Source organism: Prorops nasuta, unplaced genomic scaffold (assembly GCF_024137725.1).
Source record: "Prorops nasuta isolate Cenicafe-Biocafe unplaced genomic scaffold, Cenicafe_Pnas_1.2 PNAS00009, whole genome shotgun sequence".
NCBI classification, from domain to species: domain Eukaryota; kingdom Metazoa; phylum Arthropoda; class Insecta; order Hymenoptera; family Bethylidae; genus Prorops; species Prorops nasuta.
In genome coordinates this window covers 5,198,761-5,218,822 of record NW_027116806.1, presented here as the reverse complement: position 1 = coordinate 5,218,822, position 20,062 = coordinate 5,198,761, and the positions used below count along the sequence as shown (strand labels likewise).

Sequence of the window (20,062 nt, the reverse complement as noted above, 5' to 3'; positions counted from 1 at the left end):
CGCTGCGAACGTTATACAGACTACTTTGGTAAATCATTGCTGGCAACCTAAACACTAAAGCCTGGATTATAAATACAGTTTTCATAACAGGTAGTTGAAAATGTAAACAATATGAAGAAAGGCTGGACTCATTTTATCAAAATATATATTTTTCAAGTTAAATTTTCTTTTACTTAGCATGGAAATTGCTTTCTTGACCTTAATTTTTTAGGTTGATAGCAATGATTTTCCGACTGTAGCGTTGCCACTGCATTGGCCCAAAAACCACTTGTTTTTGCTCCTTTTGGCTTACGCTTGCTTGCTTGCTGTGTTGCTGTCATGTCATATTTTGTTCTTATTTGGTCATAGCCGTCATAGCATAGCCCTTGGGCCTGGGCTCCTGTACAAAGTTATATTTACCAAGACCTACTGTCAACAATTAAATGTTACAATTTAGTTTTATTCAATAAAAATTACTTACGTGCTGTTACAACTCCAAGAAGTGAATAATAAAATATTTATACTTGTGTATAATTATTTTAGAAAAAGTTAATTTTGGACGTGATTAACTTGTTTTTTTTCTCGTTTTATTCAAGAATAATAAATTTTATTCCATACATAAAAATGGAAACATTTATACAACAGAAATTAGTAGAAGTAGCTAAGCATGTTGAAAATGAATTGGATGCAGAACTACAAAAACTGGAAAATTTGGATATGAATGATCTAGAAAAATTAAGGGAAAATCGTTTAAAGGAGTTAAAAAAACAACAGAAACAGAAGCAGGATTGGCTCTCAAATGTAATTAATTTTTTATTATACATTGCTTTAAATAACAGAAGTTATTGATTTTTTAGGGTCATGGAGAGTACTCAGAACTGACAGATGAAAAAGAATTTTTTGAGGCTTCTAAAAAATCTGAGAATATTGTTTGTTTATTTTATAAAGAAGATTCTCCAAGGAGTAAAATAGTGGACCATCATTTCAAAATTTTAGCAAAAAAACATATAGAAGCCAGATTCTGTAAAATAAATGTTGAACGTTGTCCATTCTTGACACGTAAAGGCTTACTTTTTCTTTATTAATTTTACTTTAAATGTTAATAATAATAATGAATATTTATTCCTGTTTCAGAACGCTTAAGAATTAAAATTATTCCCACCATAGCCCTGATTGTAAATAGCAAAACAAAAGACTACATTGTAGGATTTACAGACTTGGGAAATAGGGATGATTTCTCCACTCAGGTTTTAGAAGCCAGGATAGCTCATTCTGGAGCAATAAAGTACAATGAAGAGCTAGACCCAGATAATGGCAGAAAGCCCTGGCTGTCTCAAGCTTCAAAGCCTAAAACTATAAAAGGAAAAGAATCGGACGATTCCGACGACGATTTTAATTAATCCCTTTAGAGATTATTTTTTTTTTACATATTAATATTATATATTTTTCATTTTCTCGCGTATAAATTTCTACAGCACATATTCTATTTCATAATTTTGAAAATCAATAAATATATCAAAAACGCAATAAAGTTTTGGTAAAAATTGGACAAATCTTCAAACTTTTATTCTATTGTCAGACCTTTATTCTGAAGTTAAGCGTGTTTTAAACAAAGCTAAAAAGAAAAAGTTTTGTTTTAATTTCTAAAAAAGTAGAAAATTACAGTCACATAAAATGCAAAGAAGTATTTAATATAAATGTAGCTTAAGGCTACTGAAAAAACAGGACTATTGTGTTGCTTTGGAGGTTATGGTTTTCGGAAACATCCAAGTGAAACTTTGTATAGATATACATGTTTATGATTGCCATATTCGGTCGATGACACAAACGTATTCTAACGTTGCATGAATTAATCTCTATCGAGATGACAAAAAGGAGCAACCGTCCCAGAGGCCGTGAAAAATTAAAAAAAAAAGCAAGACAGTTTGCGTTTGAGATATATTGGAGGTTATGATTTTCCAGAACGTTCGCAAAACTAAAATCATTGATGAAGATAAAGCTATATGCATTTACGCACACACGTATATACGAAAACAAAATGCGCGCGTCCATTGTAAATCGAGCTTTAGGAAACATGAACATCTCGGAAAGGAATCATTTTAGAGGTTATGAGCTTGACAAGTTGAAATTAGTAAAAAAAAATAGTAATGTAAAAAGAAAGAAAGAGATAATAATAATTAACGACATAGAAAACAAAAAGCACGTTGTTGACCAATTCTGGAATAAAAATCGTTGATTCAATTATAAAAACATATACTATAATATGTTAAAATACAAGGGCTCCAAAAATATATAGGATACAATCGTGGAGTTGAAGAGGCGCCTTATAGGTTATGGTTTAGGGTAACGTCCGTGAGATGGGGCGAGGTGTGCGACGCTGCTTTTGACGTTCGTGTAGTGTAGGTATAGTGGAGTGAGTGAGAGAGAGGTTTTTTTGGCCCCCTCGCACACACGGAAACATACACAGAGAAAGATACACATATACAGTGATAAAGAGAGCGGCAGGACCATCAGGGATAGACAGGAAGTGAAGTGATTATTCGGTGGACGTTATAGTACATAGTCCTGGTGAGAAATCGGCTGGAGGATGTTTCGGGTGGTTTGGGAGTTATTGAGCGTGATTGGGAAATTTGGCCGCTTATGCTGGCTTGCTTAGGGAAAGGGGGCACACGAGGAACCGCGGCGATTGGCCAGTTTACAAGACGACGATGGCTCCGTGAGGAGTGAGAACATGGCTGCGACGCAAGCCGAGAGCCAACAAAACGATGTGAAGCTGAACGAGTCCGTGAAATGTGCACAGAAGCGTTCTCAACTAGGTGGGAATAGTGCTAGTGGCAGTGGTAAGCAGCAGCTGGATCCAGAACCGGCGGAGAAGGTATCCCGGGGCGCGGCCCAGCTGCTTAAATATGTGAATCGCGGCGGGGACACGGGTTTCGAGATGAGTCAATACCGCGAGGACATTGGACACGCGACCGGTGAGCTCAAATCACCTAGGGAACCCGCCCAGCCTTCCCAGGAGACTAAGCAGGAACCCTTGGACGGACCACCGCACCAGGGACACCCTGGACACCCCTTCGCTCCGAACGTGATACGCGACTACTCCGACGATTACTCCAATAAATCTAACGAGTTCGTGTCTAAACCATTGGCAGACTACCCTGGTAAACAGGAGTACGTCGCCAAGCATCAAGAATTTCCTGGCAAACAGTTGGATTACCATGCAAAACATTTAGAAAGTGAGAGAGTACATAGGGCAGAGATGGAGGATCATTACGCCAGCTCCAAGATAGAGTCCAGACTAGCTTATGTTGGAGGTGGATCGGCAAACTTTCCTGGTCAGCCAAGATTTCTTTCTGGACAGAGTATATCCCAGGCTACGGGACCTACTCCAACCTTGAATCAATTGCTGCAAGCATCGACCCCTGTCCATCGATTTCATGGGAATTATCCTGGAATGGGTCCAGAGTCTTATCAACAGCCCTGGCCAATTCAGCGTCCCCCTGTGGTTCCCCCTGTTTATCCACAACCTAGCCAGCGTCCTCCACAAACTGTAAGTTTTCAGTATTATTTTTTTTCTATTGTAAATAATACATGTGCGGACATATAACCAGGCCGGCAATTGTTTCTTTCATTTTTGTTCTTTCTTTACTCATCCTGGTGGAGTATGTCTACATAACACTGCTGCACAATGAATGAAACTAACTACATCGCTAATTACTAATTTAAGTTTATTACAAATCACAAGCATTTGAATAAAATTTCATAATGGATATTAGGGTTCTCCGAGATTACATGCAGGACCAGGAGGACCAAGTTCTCCAACTCCTATGCCATATCAGCCATATACCCAACGTTATTCCTCTCCCACGAGACCTCATACACCTTATAGTCATCATCAGGTAAATAAACTTCACAAGTCATCCTCATTTTCACACATATGTAATTTAACAAACTATAATCCAGAAAAACTATACAGATGATTAAAATAATTTGATTTTTCCTCAGCTTAATTCATACACGCAACAGACCAGCCATCCTTCCAGCCTGTATACAGAACAAAGAGGTTGGAATCAAGGAGGTCCACCAAATCCACCACCTCCTCCACCATCTAATCAAGTAAATCCAAGTCAGTCGCCACAAAGATCTATGTCTCAATCTCCAGCACCTCCACCTTCTGCTTCCCCGCAGCCACAACCTACTGGCCAATCTCAAGTGAGTAATAAGAATTAGAAAACAAAATCTGCACTAACAAGATAAAGAAAATTTATTAATTTTATAAAGCAAGCCAAAAATACTTTTTTTTATTTTAAACTTAATTTCATACTTACATATACATATTGTTAGTTTAATATTATATATTTTAACATCTGGAGTATGCAATATTTCCTAATATTTTTTTCTTCTACTTGCAGAGTTTTCACAATTTACAACAACGGTCAACAACGCCAAATACTCAAGGGATTGACTCAGGGGTAAGTTCAGACAATTACGAGCGGTCAAAAGTATTGAAAAAAACTGCATCCTTCAGTAGAAAGGTTGGGTAGGTCGGTTGGCTTTCTTTCATGCACTACGCTTATTATGAAAACCGTGCGTAAAAACAGACTTAATTATAAATGCTCAATGAACGCAGTGACGTACCGGTTAAATCATGAAGTTAAGCAGTTTATTCCAATAATAGCAGAAATATTTTAAAGCTCCAAATCATGAAATTCTATAAAAAAAAATTGATAACGACGGTAATATTAGCAATATCAGTTTAAAACTTTAGTAAATGACCATTATATACTTAGGCAAGCATATCAAATCAAGAATGTAAATTGTAGATCTAGGTAGAATGGTTTTTAGCAACCGAGCCGAGCAGAAGTAATTAACCAAATTGTGCAATAATGAATTTTAAAAATGACAATATAAGTTCACTCCTCTTGTACGGTGTAGGACGCGGTAAGCTCCATAAAGATTTGGAGCAAAACGTAAAATGATATGATAAAATGATCTATAATTGGAGTGTTGCAAAAAATTCACTGAGTATGTGAACGGGCCACGAAAAGGCAACAAAAAATGGGCAAATAAGTATTTACAAATAAGGAGAAAGCAATTTATTTTTTAAGCTCCTTCGATTATGTTAAGAAAAATTCTACAAGATTTATAAGACGCGGTAGAGCATGGAACTTGGTGCATCTGAAATGTATTGGTTAGCAAATATTTCGCGCCTTTATCCAATGTTTTGCCGTATTGTTCAAACGTCGACTATGGAGTGCGCGATTCACCGTGTTTGATTGTTGCGTACGCGCACGCTACACCGACATTAAGACCCCTGCTACTAGAAAAATCATTTATCTTTTTTTATTCTTCCCAATGTTTGTCAGAGAGTACCATTAGAAAATTAAAAGTGAAAAGAATATAGGGAATGATAGAGGAGTAGGTGAAATAGGGTTTTTGAGTAAGAAGGGTTGAAGAGGAAAAGAGGGATACACGAAAGAGAAGGACAATAAACGACTTGTAGAGTTCGATTAGGGCGCGAGTTGCGCGACCGACGGAGCCCCAGATATTAGCGCCTTCACCATGATCTCTCTCTCTCTTTCTCTCATTTAATTCTCTCTTTTCTTTTCTCCCTTGCTCCTTTCTTCTTCATTTCCTTTCTATACTCCCCTGGTCAGCTCTCTCTTCTGTTCATTACATCTCTCTCTCTCTGTCCCCCTTCCATTCTTTATATTTCTTCTCCGTTATACTCTTTGCCAACTCTCTATGACTTTAGACTACCCCTGCCCCCACCCCTTCCTCTACTTCTGTGTGTATTTATTTATCTATCTATTTATCTCTCTTATTTTTGCTCTTTTTCACGAAGCTTAATAAACCCAAGTTCAAACATCTTTCCCTCGTACATCAAAATTCATTTTCTCCTCGTGGATAAAACTAGCCTGACTATCTATCTCTCTCACATAAATGCAAATGTTACGAACACTCAATCTCTTCTCGCGTGTCCCGTTTTTCCTCTCTTTCTCTCCCCCCTCTCCTTCCCATGTTGCGTGACATGCGCGCGCATCAAGTCCACACATTTATAGAGCTGCGATGCAACATACACACACAGAGTGTGAGAGAGAGATAGAGGATGAAAACACAATCGTTCTTTTGCCTTTGCACGTTTCCCCTTCTCTCTCTGCGCAAACACGTGCGGAGTTTTGTATTTTCTCTCCTATCTCTTTTCGCCTGTCTCAGTTTCTGTTTTTCATTCGCTCCTTTTCCTTCCTTTGTGTAACACGCATGGGCGTATTGGGCAAAGAAGAAACAGGGATCATAGGTAACGTGGTGGAGGGAAGTAGGTAAATGTAGGTAAAAGTGAGTGCACTTTACTAGTGGGGGTAACCGAAGCGACTCTCTCTCTCTCTCTCTCTCTCTTCTGCAAACACACTACACAGCTTCTCCCCCTCCCTTCATTTTCTTCAACGTGTATATAGCTCGACTATATTCGGTTTGTCGGATCATACGACTGTCATTCTACCGGAACATTATCGCCGCTTCGTATTTTATTCCACTCGAAAATCGATAATTGTTACTCGCCTTTCCATTGAAGAAATCATCTTTTTTTATCCCATCTAACCATTTTCTTAGTTAATAAAAGAAATTAAAAAGAAGACGATAAATCTGTCGTTAATTGTACGCGCCGCTGATTAAATTTACGCGATAAAATTTGAGAACCGTTGTATGACAAAAAGAGTCTCTTGCTCTTTTTTCCTTGAATGGATTCCACGTGAATTTTGCTACTCCGAGAATCTGTCAAAATATTCCGGAGTGGTGATCACGTGTCGCCTGAAACTTGTGAAATGACGCTCCAATTCTCTCTATCTCTCTCCCTTCTTCCATCTTTACCAAACAACAGTACGGCTAATAAAACTTTATTGAGCAAAACGTTCAGAAATAAAATAGATGAATGAATAAATAGATGAATTTCTCTGTAAAGTAAAACAATAAACGTGCTCACAACGAGATAATGTAAAATGTAATAAATAGACGGTGACGTCGAATAAAACGATAAATCAAGTTTCAAAAGACAGAATGAACTGTACAATTAAGGAAGGCGCAAAAAGGGATAGAGGAAAAATGGGGAAACAGATCGGGATAAAATATTAAACGGAAATGCTGAGATATACAAAACTGATAAAAAACAAACCAACTATATCATGAAATTGTGAATAAAATATAATTTAACGGAGCAAAAAAATATTCGCTTGGAAGAAAAGAGGAATAGGGGAAAATAGCACGGAATAAAATAGGAAAAACGAGACAAAGCAGCGGCAAATCAACTACCGACACGATTCATAAACGATCGATAGATAAACTAGGCAAGCCTCGTAGGGAAGTGGTTAGAATGTAAAAAAAATTGAGGAATAAAAATAAAAAAAAGAATAGTAGGAAATAGAGTCGGTCGTTTGTGAGTAAGAATAAGGATTTGGAAAAGAGTGGAAAGAAAAGCGAGGAAGTATGAAGGATAAGAGAGAGAAAAAGGGTGAGAGGGAGAAAGAAGTACAATGGGAATGTTGAGAGCGCGAGAGAGTATCTGCGCGCTCGGTAAAGGACGGATAGGATCGGTCGGGGGGTTTTGGGAACACGACTCGAGTCCGAGGTCGGGTAAAGTCGAATGCGGCCGATGATAGCCGAGCGCCGGTCGCGCCACGAAAGAACGCCCTCCAGCGAGAGAATAAGTAGCGAGACGCGAGATCTCGCAAACCGAAGTATATCGGGTCGGTTCGGGTCTCTGAAAATAAAACGTGACTCTGGTCGTTCTGGTCCTGTGAGGGCCACGTACTCGCTTCTCACAATTTTTTTTCGGCCGAGTTATCTCGGCGTCCTAACCTAACCTTGCATTACTGTACCGGTCAGTGATCGATCCCAAATATTCTCGGCCTTATTGACACACACCGAGCAACAAACCGACCGACCGACCGACATGCAACGACCAGGCAAACATTGAGAAACCACCACAAGCCAGCCACCGTTAGCAATTTGATTTATTATGGCCCTGGCACTGAGTTCAGGGCCACCGTCACCAAAGAGACGCTTCCTTAACTCTCGTGACCGGCGAATCATGTGAAAATATCAGGATAGCCCTACGTTTCTGGCGCTTGGAGCGCTGGGTAACGCCTCGCCTTCTCCTTCGATCCAGGAATCCTCCTAGTCGGGATTTTTTTCTTTTTACGCGCTGGAAACGCGCTGTTAACCACTCCGACCGTTTCATACAGTTTAATCCGCGATATCTGGTACGTGTACTGACTTTGCTCCTCTTACTCTGTTTATCTGGATGTGTATGTATCTGTCTTACTCCATTTATATATACATTCCCCCTCCCTCTCTCTCTCTTTCTCTCTTTCTTTCTCTTTCTCTTTCTCTCTCTCTCTCACTCTCTCTTCCTCGCTTCCATTCTAGCTTACGCCAAGTGGCTTGTATCCTTTTCTACAGTTTTATGTGTATGTGCTCACTTCTATCGCACTTTACCACTCTTTAGGTTACTATTTCTCTCTCGTTTGCGCTCACTTAATTTTTCTTTTTTTCCCTCTCTCCCTTCCGTTCTCTCATCCTTAGTCACTATACTCTGCTCCTCTCCCTCGTAAGCGTGATCCTTTCTCTCTCTCTTTCTCTCGTTGTCGTAATGTATCATCATGACGACCTGTGTGAGCTGCTATACACATCGACTGTATTTCCCTGTAAAAACAAATTTTCATCAAATGGAAAATGCTGCACAACATGGTCTGACCTTGTGCAAATTAATAGACAAATATAAAAACAAATTGTCACATAAAATCTTAGTGTTAAAGTGCAGAAACAAAGTTGATTTTTAGTGATACTAGTTTTTAGAGCATATAATTTTTAAAGAAGTTAGTGTTATCAATTTTGTATTTGTAGGAATTATCTGGACAGAATAGTAACGACAGCTCGAATGGACCTGCTTGTCCAGGGACACCAAACTCTCAGGGCATGAGGCCTACCCCTTCGCCTACTGGATCCACTGGTTCACGCTCGATGTCCCCTGCTGTTGGTATGTATTTTCTTGATCATTCTGATATTATTTAGAAGTGGTTATATGAAACTAACTATAACTGCTTATTGTAGGCCAACAAAACATTCAGATGCCTCCACGACCGTCAAGTAGCCAGTCAGATGGTAGTGGACCAGCACGAATGAGTCATTCACCCATGACAACTCAAGGTATGCGATCAAAATCATGTAACACTGCTATCTTAATGGAGAATGATTGGACACAGTAATTATCAAGAAAATACCATTTTACTTGTAGGAGGATACCAACAGCCGTTGGGCCCATCACCACACATGCATAGCTATAAAATGAATAGTAGTGGACCTGGAGTGGTGCAGCCAGGACCTGGATCAGGGAGTCTTGGTAATATAGGCCCAATGGGTGGTGGAATTGGATATCCAGCCGGTGGTGCGGCTGCAGGTCAGCCAGGAGGCTATCATGCACAGAGTAACTATCCACCTCCCCGCCCTCATATGCAGTTTCCTCAGGGGTATCCCTCACCGGCAAATTCCCAGCCACCACCCAACAATCAGTATCAGCCACCTAGCAGGCCCAATAATTTGGTGCAATATCCTCCATATGCGGTAAAAATAAATACAAAGCTTAATATTAAGTATCTAGGATAACCTGTGTAAGAGCCAAATGATTAATTGAAATATTTAATTGGTTTTTAGCATAAGATGGGATTCAACAGTGTGTCACCCGGAATGCCTCCAAGTCCAGGACCACCTCAGGTGTATGGATCAGCAGGGTCCACTGGTATGGGAACACCAGGAACACCAGGAGTGCCTGTAATTGGTAATATGGGCCCTCCAACAAGTTCTATGGGACCTCCACCTCCATCACCCAATCACATAGCGAATCAACCACCGCCGACAAGTTCCGCGGTGTCTCACATGCACACACCTGCAGCCACTCCACCTTTGAATCATGAGGGAAGCCCAATGCCTCCACCCAGCACCACTCCTAATTCTCACCCAGCAACTACACCCACACCAACTAGCCACAGTACTGCGGATCTAGCCGCTGAATCTTCCAATGATAGTGGTATCACTACAACTGCGACAGGTAAGAAGAATTTCTTAACTTTTTTAAACATCGAACTATTAAAGACTTTTAACTTCCGTCTTGCTAAAATATAGGAACTTCTGCTATAAACGTCACATCAACGTCGAGCGGTACGGTGACTTCGGTTATAACTACCGGTCCGGATGGGACATCGTTAGACGAAGGCTCTCAGCAATCTACTTTGTCCAACGCTTCTGCAGGTTCGTATATTTTTTATGAATTTACGCTAAATAGAATTAAAACGGTGTTATAATTTTTGTTTGATTAAAAAAAAGGTTTATTTTTGTTTATATCATGGTGAAATAAGTTAGATCTAGTCAAACGCTGTAAGTCTAAAAATGCAATTGTTTAGGAGGAGTTAAATCGAAAAATACTGCAATACTCCGGCGATAAGTACACTTCGGAAAATTGATTTGTCTATATTTCTGGCTATAGAATAGTATAAAAAGCGTGCTACACTAATGAACAGTTGAAAGGTCGACAACACAGTTTCTCGCAGTGTACGTGCATGTAGAAGTGAATTTTGTCGTTAGTATGTTTCTTTTTTTTGCCTAGAATGTTTTTAAAATGTATAATTATATATAAATGCCTTAAGTGTAGAAATTTAACTATAATCAAAAATTACTATTTGGTTGATATATAAACCTATGTGTGTTCACCAATAAAATAATGAAATTATAAATGTAGATTTTTTTACTTATACCATTTGGCAGTGAACTAAATTTGTTTTCAGTTTATTGTATCAATATAAGAATATAGTGAAAAAGAATAAGTCTGAGATATTTTGTTTTAACAAAATGTAATTATTTGTATCCTTGAGACTAATATTCGTTTGATTTGTTTAGCTTCTGGTGAAGATCCAGCGTTTACACCAAAGGTCCGCAAAGAAATGATCAGTGGATATCATAGTCATCCTACCACTCCTCAGAGCACAGTACCCTCCCCGGGTGCGGCTAGCATTAATTCGATTCATGAGGAGTACCCAGATATGAATAGTCCTGGCTGGCCACGTACACCTGCTAGTCCTGTATGTATCATTTCTGTTGGGTTTTTGTTTTAATTTTCATTATGTTTCCTAGTATCATAAATTTGATTGAAATTATTGGCCCTTTATATGTCAATCAGAGAATATCTTTAAATTTCTGAATGTCCGAATATTTTAATATCTGTTGAATATCTTATTCCAGGTATTTAACAGTCATGTGCCTCAAGACCCATACCGATCTAAGGTTATTGTTTTTTAATATAAGTAATTTAATGCTACTCGCAAGAACGCTTTATGCCTTATTTTTCTTCTTTTCATTACTTAATGTACTACTCCTTTTCTCTATTTCAAGCGCTTACACAAATTTGGTTCAACCTGCATTTCCACATCATCTAAATGTGATTTGAGTTAACCATTTTATTTTCTCCCCAGAATGTTCCAATTCTTATTTTATCCACAATTTTTATTATTTTTCAGAGTTCATAGAGCCTCATTGAGCAAATTAACAAATTTAATTTTGCTTACATCAGCTTTTTTTACTAATTCAAATTTACTTTTATTTTCCATACTGCACGAAGTAATGGGTTGATATTAAACTTTAAGTTGCGAGTGATATGCATAATTATATAGACGCTAGCTCTATACTGAATAAGAATTATGTAGCTCATCATGCAACAAAAAGATAATTTAAAGAAAAGTCATGAAAAAAAATGAATTTTACGAACGTGTTAATAACATTTTTCAGAAACCCGATAGTTTGGCGAAATTATACGAGATGGACGATTCGATGGAAAGAAGAACCTGGCTCGACAAATTAGTTACCTTTATGGATGAAAGAAGAACGCCGATAACCAGCTGTCCAACGATCTCCAAGAACCCCCTCGACCTATTTCGCCTGTACCTTTACGTAAAGGAAAGGGGGGGCTTCATGGAGGTATGCAAGGTGCAGTGTAGTTCCATCTAGCCCTTGGTGTCTTATGTAGTTTTTATCGTCTTGATGTGTTCTTTTTTATTTCACGCTTTTCTGTGTTACTGTTGTTGCTGTTTTGTTTTTTTACCTATTACAAATGTCACTATCACTATATATATACTTTTAAAAAATAGCAAAACTAAAATTGAAAGTATAACTATCAAGTTGCAATTAATGTGTATAAAGTGTTCAGTTTAAGAACTTCAGCCCTGCAATCTAGATAGAGTAGATTTTTAAGAAAAAAATTAAATATGTAGGTTTAGTCTTTATATTAAAACAGTTATTAAAGATTGAAAATTCCTTGATCGGAGGTTTTCTATTGGTTGAACAATCCGGTGATTCTGTTGTGATAACTGTGTGTTACTATTACATATGGTTGCTTAATAGAATACTTAAAATTAAAGAATCTGTAATTACCTTCCATTCTTAAAGGCTAAACTTTAAAGTTTTACAAGTTTTTTTCTCTTAATTCTATCTTCTATCTTGATTTTTCAAATTGGCTCCCTTAAACCGTACACGGTGTATATACCTATAAGCTCATTTTGTGTACTTTCAAGTTTGTTTTTTAATTTTTTTTCTGTATTGAGTCGTGCATGAAATTTGAATTATCTTTATCGTACTTTTTGTCGTTGTGTATTTTAAATGATATTGTTTAAATTCACCTAGAACTTTTTACCCGAAGAATCCTTCGGCGGAGAGAAAGACCATTTTACAGAACCTTGGTGCTACATGGAATTATTCTAGTGTTCTGAAGAGAACCATTAATTAAATGATATAATGAATAAATTGACGGTGAAATTATCTCAAAATCGTTCAGTGTGTCTTGTTTGCTTTCATTACTATCTGCATGGTAAAATTTTGCTGTTCGATAATCTTTGGTCATGGTACGGAGAAGTAAAAAATTATTTATAATGTTACTTCTCCGTTCGATGCATATTCAGTCTTTCAGAATCATTTTCGAACGTTTGAATTTGTTTTTTGTGTTTTGTTTCGCTAGATTTTTGAAATTTATGAACATTTTGAACGTTTTGATTTGTTCATCGCTGTCAGTGTGGATAAAAGAGGGACGAAGAAATAAGGAGATTTTTTTCAGGTGACGAAAAATAAAACATGGAAAGACATCGCCGGTTTATTGGGAATCGGTGCAAGTAGCAGTGCAGCTTATACACTGCGTAAACATTACACAAAACATTTGCTGGCGTTCGAGTGTCATTTTGATCGCGGCGGTGTCGATCCCCAACCAATCATAAATCAGGTGGAAGCCGGCTCGAAGAAAAAGGGATCGAAGGGAGCGGCATCTGTACCATCACCGGGTAAGAATAAGATATTAAATAATAAAATAGTGATAATAGATTACCTATATATATATATATATATATATATATATATATTTAGGAAGAGCATATATATCATATATTGTAGGATCTTCCAATTCTCAAGATTCGTTTCCTGCCGCTGGTTCGAGTAATGCGTCAATGGATGGTTATGGGAATTACCAAGGCAGCTATGGCGGAGGTGCACCAGGTGGACCTTCCTCGGAGTACACGCCTCCACCGCCAAGACCACCGAGTCAGAGTAGTGCCCCGCCTCATCAAGGTAAATCCTCGTATTTATTTTACTTGGAAACTTGGCTGAGCCATTTTAATAGAAGGAACTATCTGTTTTCCAACGGTAAATATTATAACAATATTTCAGGTATGCAGCAGGGTAGTTACCAAAACGCAGGTTCCTATCAGAATTATCCTCAGGATCAATACATACGACCGCAAGGAAATGCATTATCCCAACAAGGAGAATTCAGTCAACCATATTCGCCGCGATCGCATTATCCACCGTACGTAACGGATGTTGATAGGTAAGCTATTGTAACAATATAGAATTGTCTTGGAATCTCTTAACTGTGATCTTAATATAATAGGGGTTATCCTGGAGGAAACATTCCTCCGAATAATACTGGAGGACAGGATATGTACAACAGATACTCGACGGGTCAACCGGCCAATTATCCAGCAGGAGCACCCGCAAATGCACGAAATAGCAGCTATCCCCCAGCACCACAGCCACATCCTCCGAATGTTCCGCCACAAACAGCGACGAGTCAGCCATCGTCCCCATCGCAGTCGACTGGAGCTTCGTCATATTCTTGCCCGCAGGACTATTATCGTCAGGAGCAAGCTGGATACGGAGCTCCTGGTGCTGGTCAAATCTATCCACCCAGCGCAACAGCTAACAAAAACATGCCTCCTCCTCCTCCTGGACCCACTCAACCGAGGCGTCATCCTGACTTTGCCAAAGATCAACAGTATCCTCAGTATAATCAGCAGCGACCAGCTTATCCAGGCAAGCCTTTAATTTCCTATTTATAAAGGATAAAATTTCTTCAATTGGATATAAAAATCACAAATTTATTAAATGTTTATCAGAGAAATGGAGAATTGAAGTAAATTATGTTTTATGATTATTCGCAGGGTGGCCAAACACGACGAATCAGTACAATAGTACTAGCGCGAGTACCAGGGTACAATATCCAAGTCAACCACCACAAGCTCCGTCGCAGCCACCGCAACCACCACCACCGCCTCAAGTACCTCCAGCAGCGCCGACAGCTCCGGGTATCGCAAGCATGGCTACCAGTCAACAGTGGGGAACGCAACAACCAAATAGAACTCCTCCACAGCCAACTCTAAACGCTATTGCGCATGCGCCTGCACCATGGGATCCCCGATACACTAATCAACCTTCTCCTCTCTATCCACCTCCTGTAACTCATCAGGTACTCATCACGAAATATCATTTGTACTAGACTTGTACATATATATAAATATCAACATTTTATTATTTTTTAAATCTTAAGAAATCTGTAGGTAATATTCACACCATTTCCCTAAAGATATTGGTTATTCCCAAGCAACTTAGAGTTACATAAAATACGTACCATAACTGATCCATTTAGTCTATTTGCTATATAACGCTAACTTACACTTAAGTTATTTGAACACAACCAATACATGGTTCCAGCAAATGTAAAAATATTATTTAAGTAAAAAATGTCCTTTAATTTTAGTAGAGTACAAGGTTTCTTTAAATTAATGTGTTGTTGATTTTTCAGACTCAACTTGGAATGAGTCCTATGTTGGGACAGCAACCAACTTCCAAGAGAGAAATGACATTCCCCTCAGACAGCGTGGAAGCAATTACTCCGCTGTTATATAAACGAAGAAAATTAACGCGTGCTGACGTTGCTCCAGTTGAGGCTTGGCGAATTATGATGGCCCTCCGATCGGGGCTGCTAGCTGAAAGCTGTTGGGCTCTTGACGTATTAAACATTCTCTTGTTTGATGATACTTCCGTAAGTAAAACTAGCTTTAAAAATTCTTCACTGCATATGTTGACTATATAAACACAAGAAAAAAAAAATATTTATCTTTAGTCGATTTAAACAATGTATGGTAATTTATAGTTTTGCGGTAGCTTAAATCACAATAACAATGTATTTGTATCTATCGTATAAAATGAAGCGAATAAGAAAAAGAGCGATATAGTTCATCCATAAAAATAACTTAGGATTAAACGTTATAAAAGTTCAGTGATGGAACATATACTATAACGAAGACTTTTCTGTAATAGGTAAATTATTTTGGACTGACTCATTTGCCTGGACTATTAGACGTTTTATTGGAACATTTTTCCCGGTCTTTGTCGGACATGTTCGAGTCTGGTGCGAATGAGGAAGATCGATGCTGGAGTCAAGCAGTGGATGGAGAAGTTGACCTTGGTGCAGTAACACGGCCAATAGATGCGGAGGACCGAATAAAACTGTTGTCCACGCCAAATTACACGTTCCTCTCAAGAAGGGGTCGTCCTGTGAAGATAGTGCCGCGTGACGATGACCTCTTCGTCCTCGACTCTCGTCGCTCCTGGGATCACCAGGAGTACGAACCAGACTCTGAGCCTTGGCAAGTCGATGGTGCAACCACTAAATACATCGTCACGTGTTTTCAGTCTGAAATAGGCACTGTACCATTTGCGCGTCTTCTACGGGACGAGAAACCTCCTTTATTACAGAAGGAAGTTGAGTCAGACTTGCATGATACAAAATCAGAACCCAGTGGCAACCCGGAAAATTCGGACTCTGCAAGGAAATCCAGTGAGACAGAAAAAAGGGAGAGTACTGGCAACGACAAAAAAGATAAAAAGAAAAAGACGAAAACGCTGAGCGACGTGCTGTCTAGAATCAAGAAGGAGCCAGTAGAGATGAACGACCTTACCAGAGAGTTGTTCGAAAAGAAGAATAGCGACGGCACGAAGAAGGACTGCGAAGAGTCGAAAGCGAACAATAACGTGGGCGAGATATTCGGTGTACAATCTAAGGGCGAAGAAGAGATCTTTAACAATCAGCAGAACAATATGGAATCCTCGGGAGTGAATATCGAAAAGAAAGACAAGATTAAGGAGGAAGTTTTGGAGGAAGACGAAGAAGTCGAGGAGGAGAAAGAGGGACCAAGATTGAACATCAAGGATCCAGCAGGGACCCTGAAAAGGAGAAGAATCAGTGACTATGAAGATGAAAGCTACTCGAGGGACGAGGCTAGTCTTTATTTGGTCACTGAAACTCAGGATAGCCTAGCCCGCAGGTGCGTTTGTCTATCCACCATTTTAAGAAATCTCACATTCATCCCTGGCAATGAGTGCGAGTTTGCCAAAAACGTGACTTTCCTGAGTATCTTGGGTAAACTGTTGCTCCTCCACCACGAGCATCCAGTTAGAACACAAAAAACTAGAAATTACGATCGAGAGGAAGATGCCGATTTCGCGGACTCCTGTAGCAGTTTGCAGGGAGAAAGCGAGTGGTGGTGGGACTTCTTACATCATATAAGGGAAAACGTATTAGTAATGGCAGCAAATATAGCGGGACACATGGATCTGAGCCAACATTCGGAGGAAATTTCACGTCCAGTGTTGGATGGTCTTTTGCATTGGGCTGTTTGTCCAGCGGCTCATGGTCAGGATCCTTTTCCTACAGTGGGTCTGAACTCCACTTTATCACCGCAAAGACTGGCGTTAGAGGCATTGTGTAAGCTCTGTGTGACGGAATGTAACGTTGATCTGGTAGTGGCGACGCCGCCTTACTCAAGATTACAGCGATTATGTTTGGTTCTAACCAGACTGCTGTGCAGGAGCGAGGAACAAGTGTTGCGTGAATTCGGCGTAAATCTTTTACACTTCCTATCGGCCGCTGACAGCGGCGTGGCGCGCACGATCGCCCTGCAAACGCCGTGCGTTGCACTGCTGGTAGCCTTCATCGAACAGGCAGAATCCAGCGCGCTCGGTGTAGCTAATCAGCACGGCTTGGCCGCTCTCAGAGACAACCCGGAATCCATGGGTACGAGTTTGGACATGTTGAGAAGGGCGGCTGGCACTCTACTCAACCTCGCTAGGCATCCCGACAACAAGACTCTTCTCTTGCAGCACGAGTCCCGACTTCTCGCCCTCGTCATGAGCCAAATTCTTGACCAACAGGTCGCGGCTATCGTCGCGCGTGTACTCTTCCAGTGCTCAAGAGCAACGTAACTGGAAATCATCGACCGTAGCCTCCTCCCTATACTACAGAAGACCCCTGACTTATTCTCCAATGGTCCGTGAATCGTCGACCTCTCTGGTGATGTCGTTTCACATACTCTCTTCGATTTTAGTGGGTATGCTACGAGTTATTGAACTATTATAGCAACAAGACCCATTAATGATCAAGCGGAAGTATCAAGGACGTAGTGCTGATACTTTCAAAAAGAGTGTAGTTTTTACATGAGATAAAGAGAGAGAGAGAGAGAGAGAGAAAGAGAGCGAGAGAGAGAGAGAGAGAGAGAGAGAGCGAGAGAGAGAGAGAGAAAGAGGAGCATGAACATTAATTATCGGTGTTAGTGTACGGACGTATTCGATCCTGGGTATCGTCCATTCGTGAATTGGATTAATATCGATAGTGTAAGATATTTCTTAGGTTAAAATTGATTGAACAGACTCGTGGTGGCGAGAGATAACACCTGCATAATAATATAATATATTAATGAATTTCTGAAATGAATCAATAATACCGACGAACCTATGGTGCGAGATGGGACTTTATCGGGTGACGATTATATATATAAATATAACGATTATATATAATGCAAATTTTTATATTTGCATGTTTTGTGCTGTAATTAGCAAGTAATTAAGATATTTTGTAGATAACACACTTCCATTGAATCTTATTCGAATTTGTGCTAAAAAAAAGATATAATGGGTGGTAGCGCAAAAAATCTCCAGTACAGCCCTGACAAGGAGCTGAAAAAGGGGGAGGGAGAAAAATATGAAGCAGCGAGAAAGAAAGAGAAAAAGAGTCTCGATTTTAGAAACACAGGCAGAACTAGAACTGAAGAAAGACAATTGATAGAAGAGAATAGCATGGTGTGTGTGATAGTCGTTTGTTTGTTAGATGCAAGAGAGTAAAAGAGAGCAAGAGTAGATAAAAAGATTTAGCCAAGCGAGCGAGAGAAATATATAACGTAAAATATTGACAAGCGTAGAAAAAAGAATGACTATTTAGAGTGGAGAACAAAGTTACACGTTCCACGTGCGTTGATGTGTATGTATGGATCTTTTTTGGTATGGATGTTTGTGCCTGCAAGAGACTGTATGACTGTGTGTATGTATCTTGTTTTGTATGCACCAGCATGCTCCCGAGGGTTGAAGTTTGGGATGACGAACGAATTTTTTCGCGTATATGTTTTTGCGTACGAGGAACGGGGTTCTGGTAGGGAGGGCCAAGGGGTAGGGACAGTGTCTGTGAGCAAAAAATGATACCAAGTAACGAGTAGTTGAATTTTTAAGGTAAAATATTATGAAGAAAAAATAAACACGAAAGAGAAAGAAAGAGCGAGAAACAATACAGAAACTTAATCGCTCGTGGAACAATTCAAATAGGGTTTTTTTTCGACGACTTCCCGACGTAATAAAACTGGCGACAGCCTTTAAAAGCGTATATTCATAAGCGTGGTCGAGTCACCGTTGTTCAGTAAACGAATGAGAGGAAAAGGAACAGCAATGACGATGATGAGAAAGCTTGAAAGGGAAATCGTGAAAACAAGGCGATCGTGTATGTATATGAGAAAAATAAAACTTGAGCAGTGACAAAGAATCCAAGAGCTATCGTGCCATTATGCGATTATCGAGGACAAAGAATAATAAAAATAAAAAAACTATTTATAACCGAGACTTTCTGCTTTTTAAGGAACAAAAACATACTACTTATTAAACAGTGCATACGTTACTGTAAAACTAATGGAATATTGTCAGCTTCTGCACATATTTGGTGATTCGTATGTATACATTTACCTAATGTAAATCCCACTACGACATCCATTTGAGAGTTAAGAAGAGAGAAAGAGGGAGAGCTAGAAAGGTAGAGATAGAATTAGAGTGAGAGAGGGAGTGTGAAAGAACGATGGAGAGCGAAGCACAGAGAGAGAGAGAGAGAGAGAGAGAGAGAGAGAGAGTAAGAAAGAGCGAGAGTGAGAGTGAGACTGAGAGAGTGAAAGAAGGAAGAAAGAGTGAGAGTGAAAAAGTAGTATTCTTCGCCGCACACCTTCCGCAGATACTTCCTTATTTACTAGAGAAAAAAAAACAAGTTATCATTGACAGAGTTTAGTTTGAGAAATAGCCTTAATTCAATTTAATTGAAGCTAATTAGAGGATATAAGTTAAGCAGAACACTTTCCCTGGTCCCAGCTTCTCCCCAACCCCAAAGTATCCTACTCTATAGATATCTAAATACGTGTAGCTCTTAAATTATTTACTTTAGTTCGAGTGGAGATGCCTGTAAGTGTAATTTACTAAGACTTTTTGTAAATAAATTATGAAATAAACTAGACGTACTTTATCCAGATAAACGCTGGTCATTTTCATTCTTAGATGATTTATATATAGCTTAGTGTGGAAGGATTGGAGATTGGTGCGAATAATGAGTCTTTGTATTTTCATGGAATTTTTATTT

At 39.3% G+C, this 20,062-nt stretch overlaps 2 protein-coding genes across 3 annotated transcripts; both read left to right on the top strand.

Annotated features, from left to right (window-relative positions):
- The first annotated feature begins 111 nt into the window (after positions 1–111).
- Positions 112–1,547, top strand: LOC136776261 (thioredoxin domain-containing protein 9). 2 transcript variants are annotated; one of them, XM_066731657.1, is made up of 4 exons: positions 112–481; positions 576–780; positions 837–1,038; positions 1,114–1,547. In XM_066731657.1, the coding sequence occupies exons 2-4, from the start codon at positions 604–606 to the stop codon at positions 1,377–1,379; spliced, it is 645 nt and encodes a 214-aa protein (XP_066587754.1). In that variant the 5' UTR covers positions 112–481; positions 576–603; the 3' UTR covers positions 1,380–1,547. The 2 variants fall into 2 exon arrangements, with proteins under 2 accessions (XP_066587754.1, XP_066587753.1); XM_066731656.1 differs by having other exon boundaries at positions 117–780.
- Positions 1,548–2,474: 927 nt separating this feature from the next.
- On the top strand, positions 2,475–20,006 carry osa (trithorax group protein osa). The gene is made up of 18 exons (XM_066732109.1): positions 2,475–3,529; positions 3,756–3,878; positions 3,985–4,191; positions 4,392–4,451; positions 8,878–9,010; positions 9,085–9,180; positions 9,269–9,594; positions 9,685–10,078; positions 10,153–10,278; positions 10,924–11,105; positions 11,266–11,307; positions 11,809–12,006; positions 13,127–13,346; positions 13,456–13,888; positions 13,952–14,373; positions 14,502–14,806; positions 15,143–15,382; positions 15,661–20,006. Exons 1-18 carry the CDS (start codon positions 2,711–2,713, stop codon positions 17,602–17,604), a joined length of 6,270 nt encoding a protein of 2,089 aa, XP_066588206.1. The 5' UTR covers positions 2,475–2,710; the 3' UTR covers positions 17,605–20,006.
- The last annotated feature ends 56 nt before the right edge of the window (positions 20,007–20,062 follow it).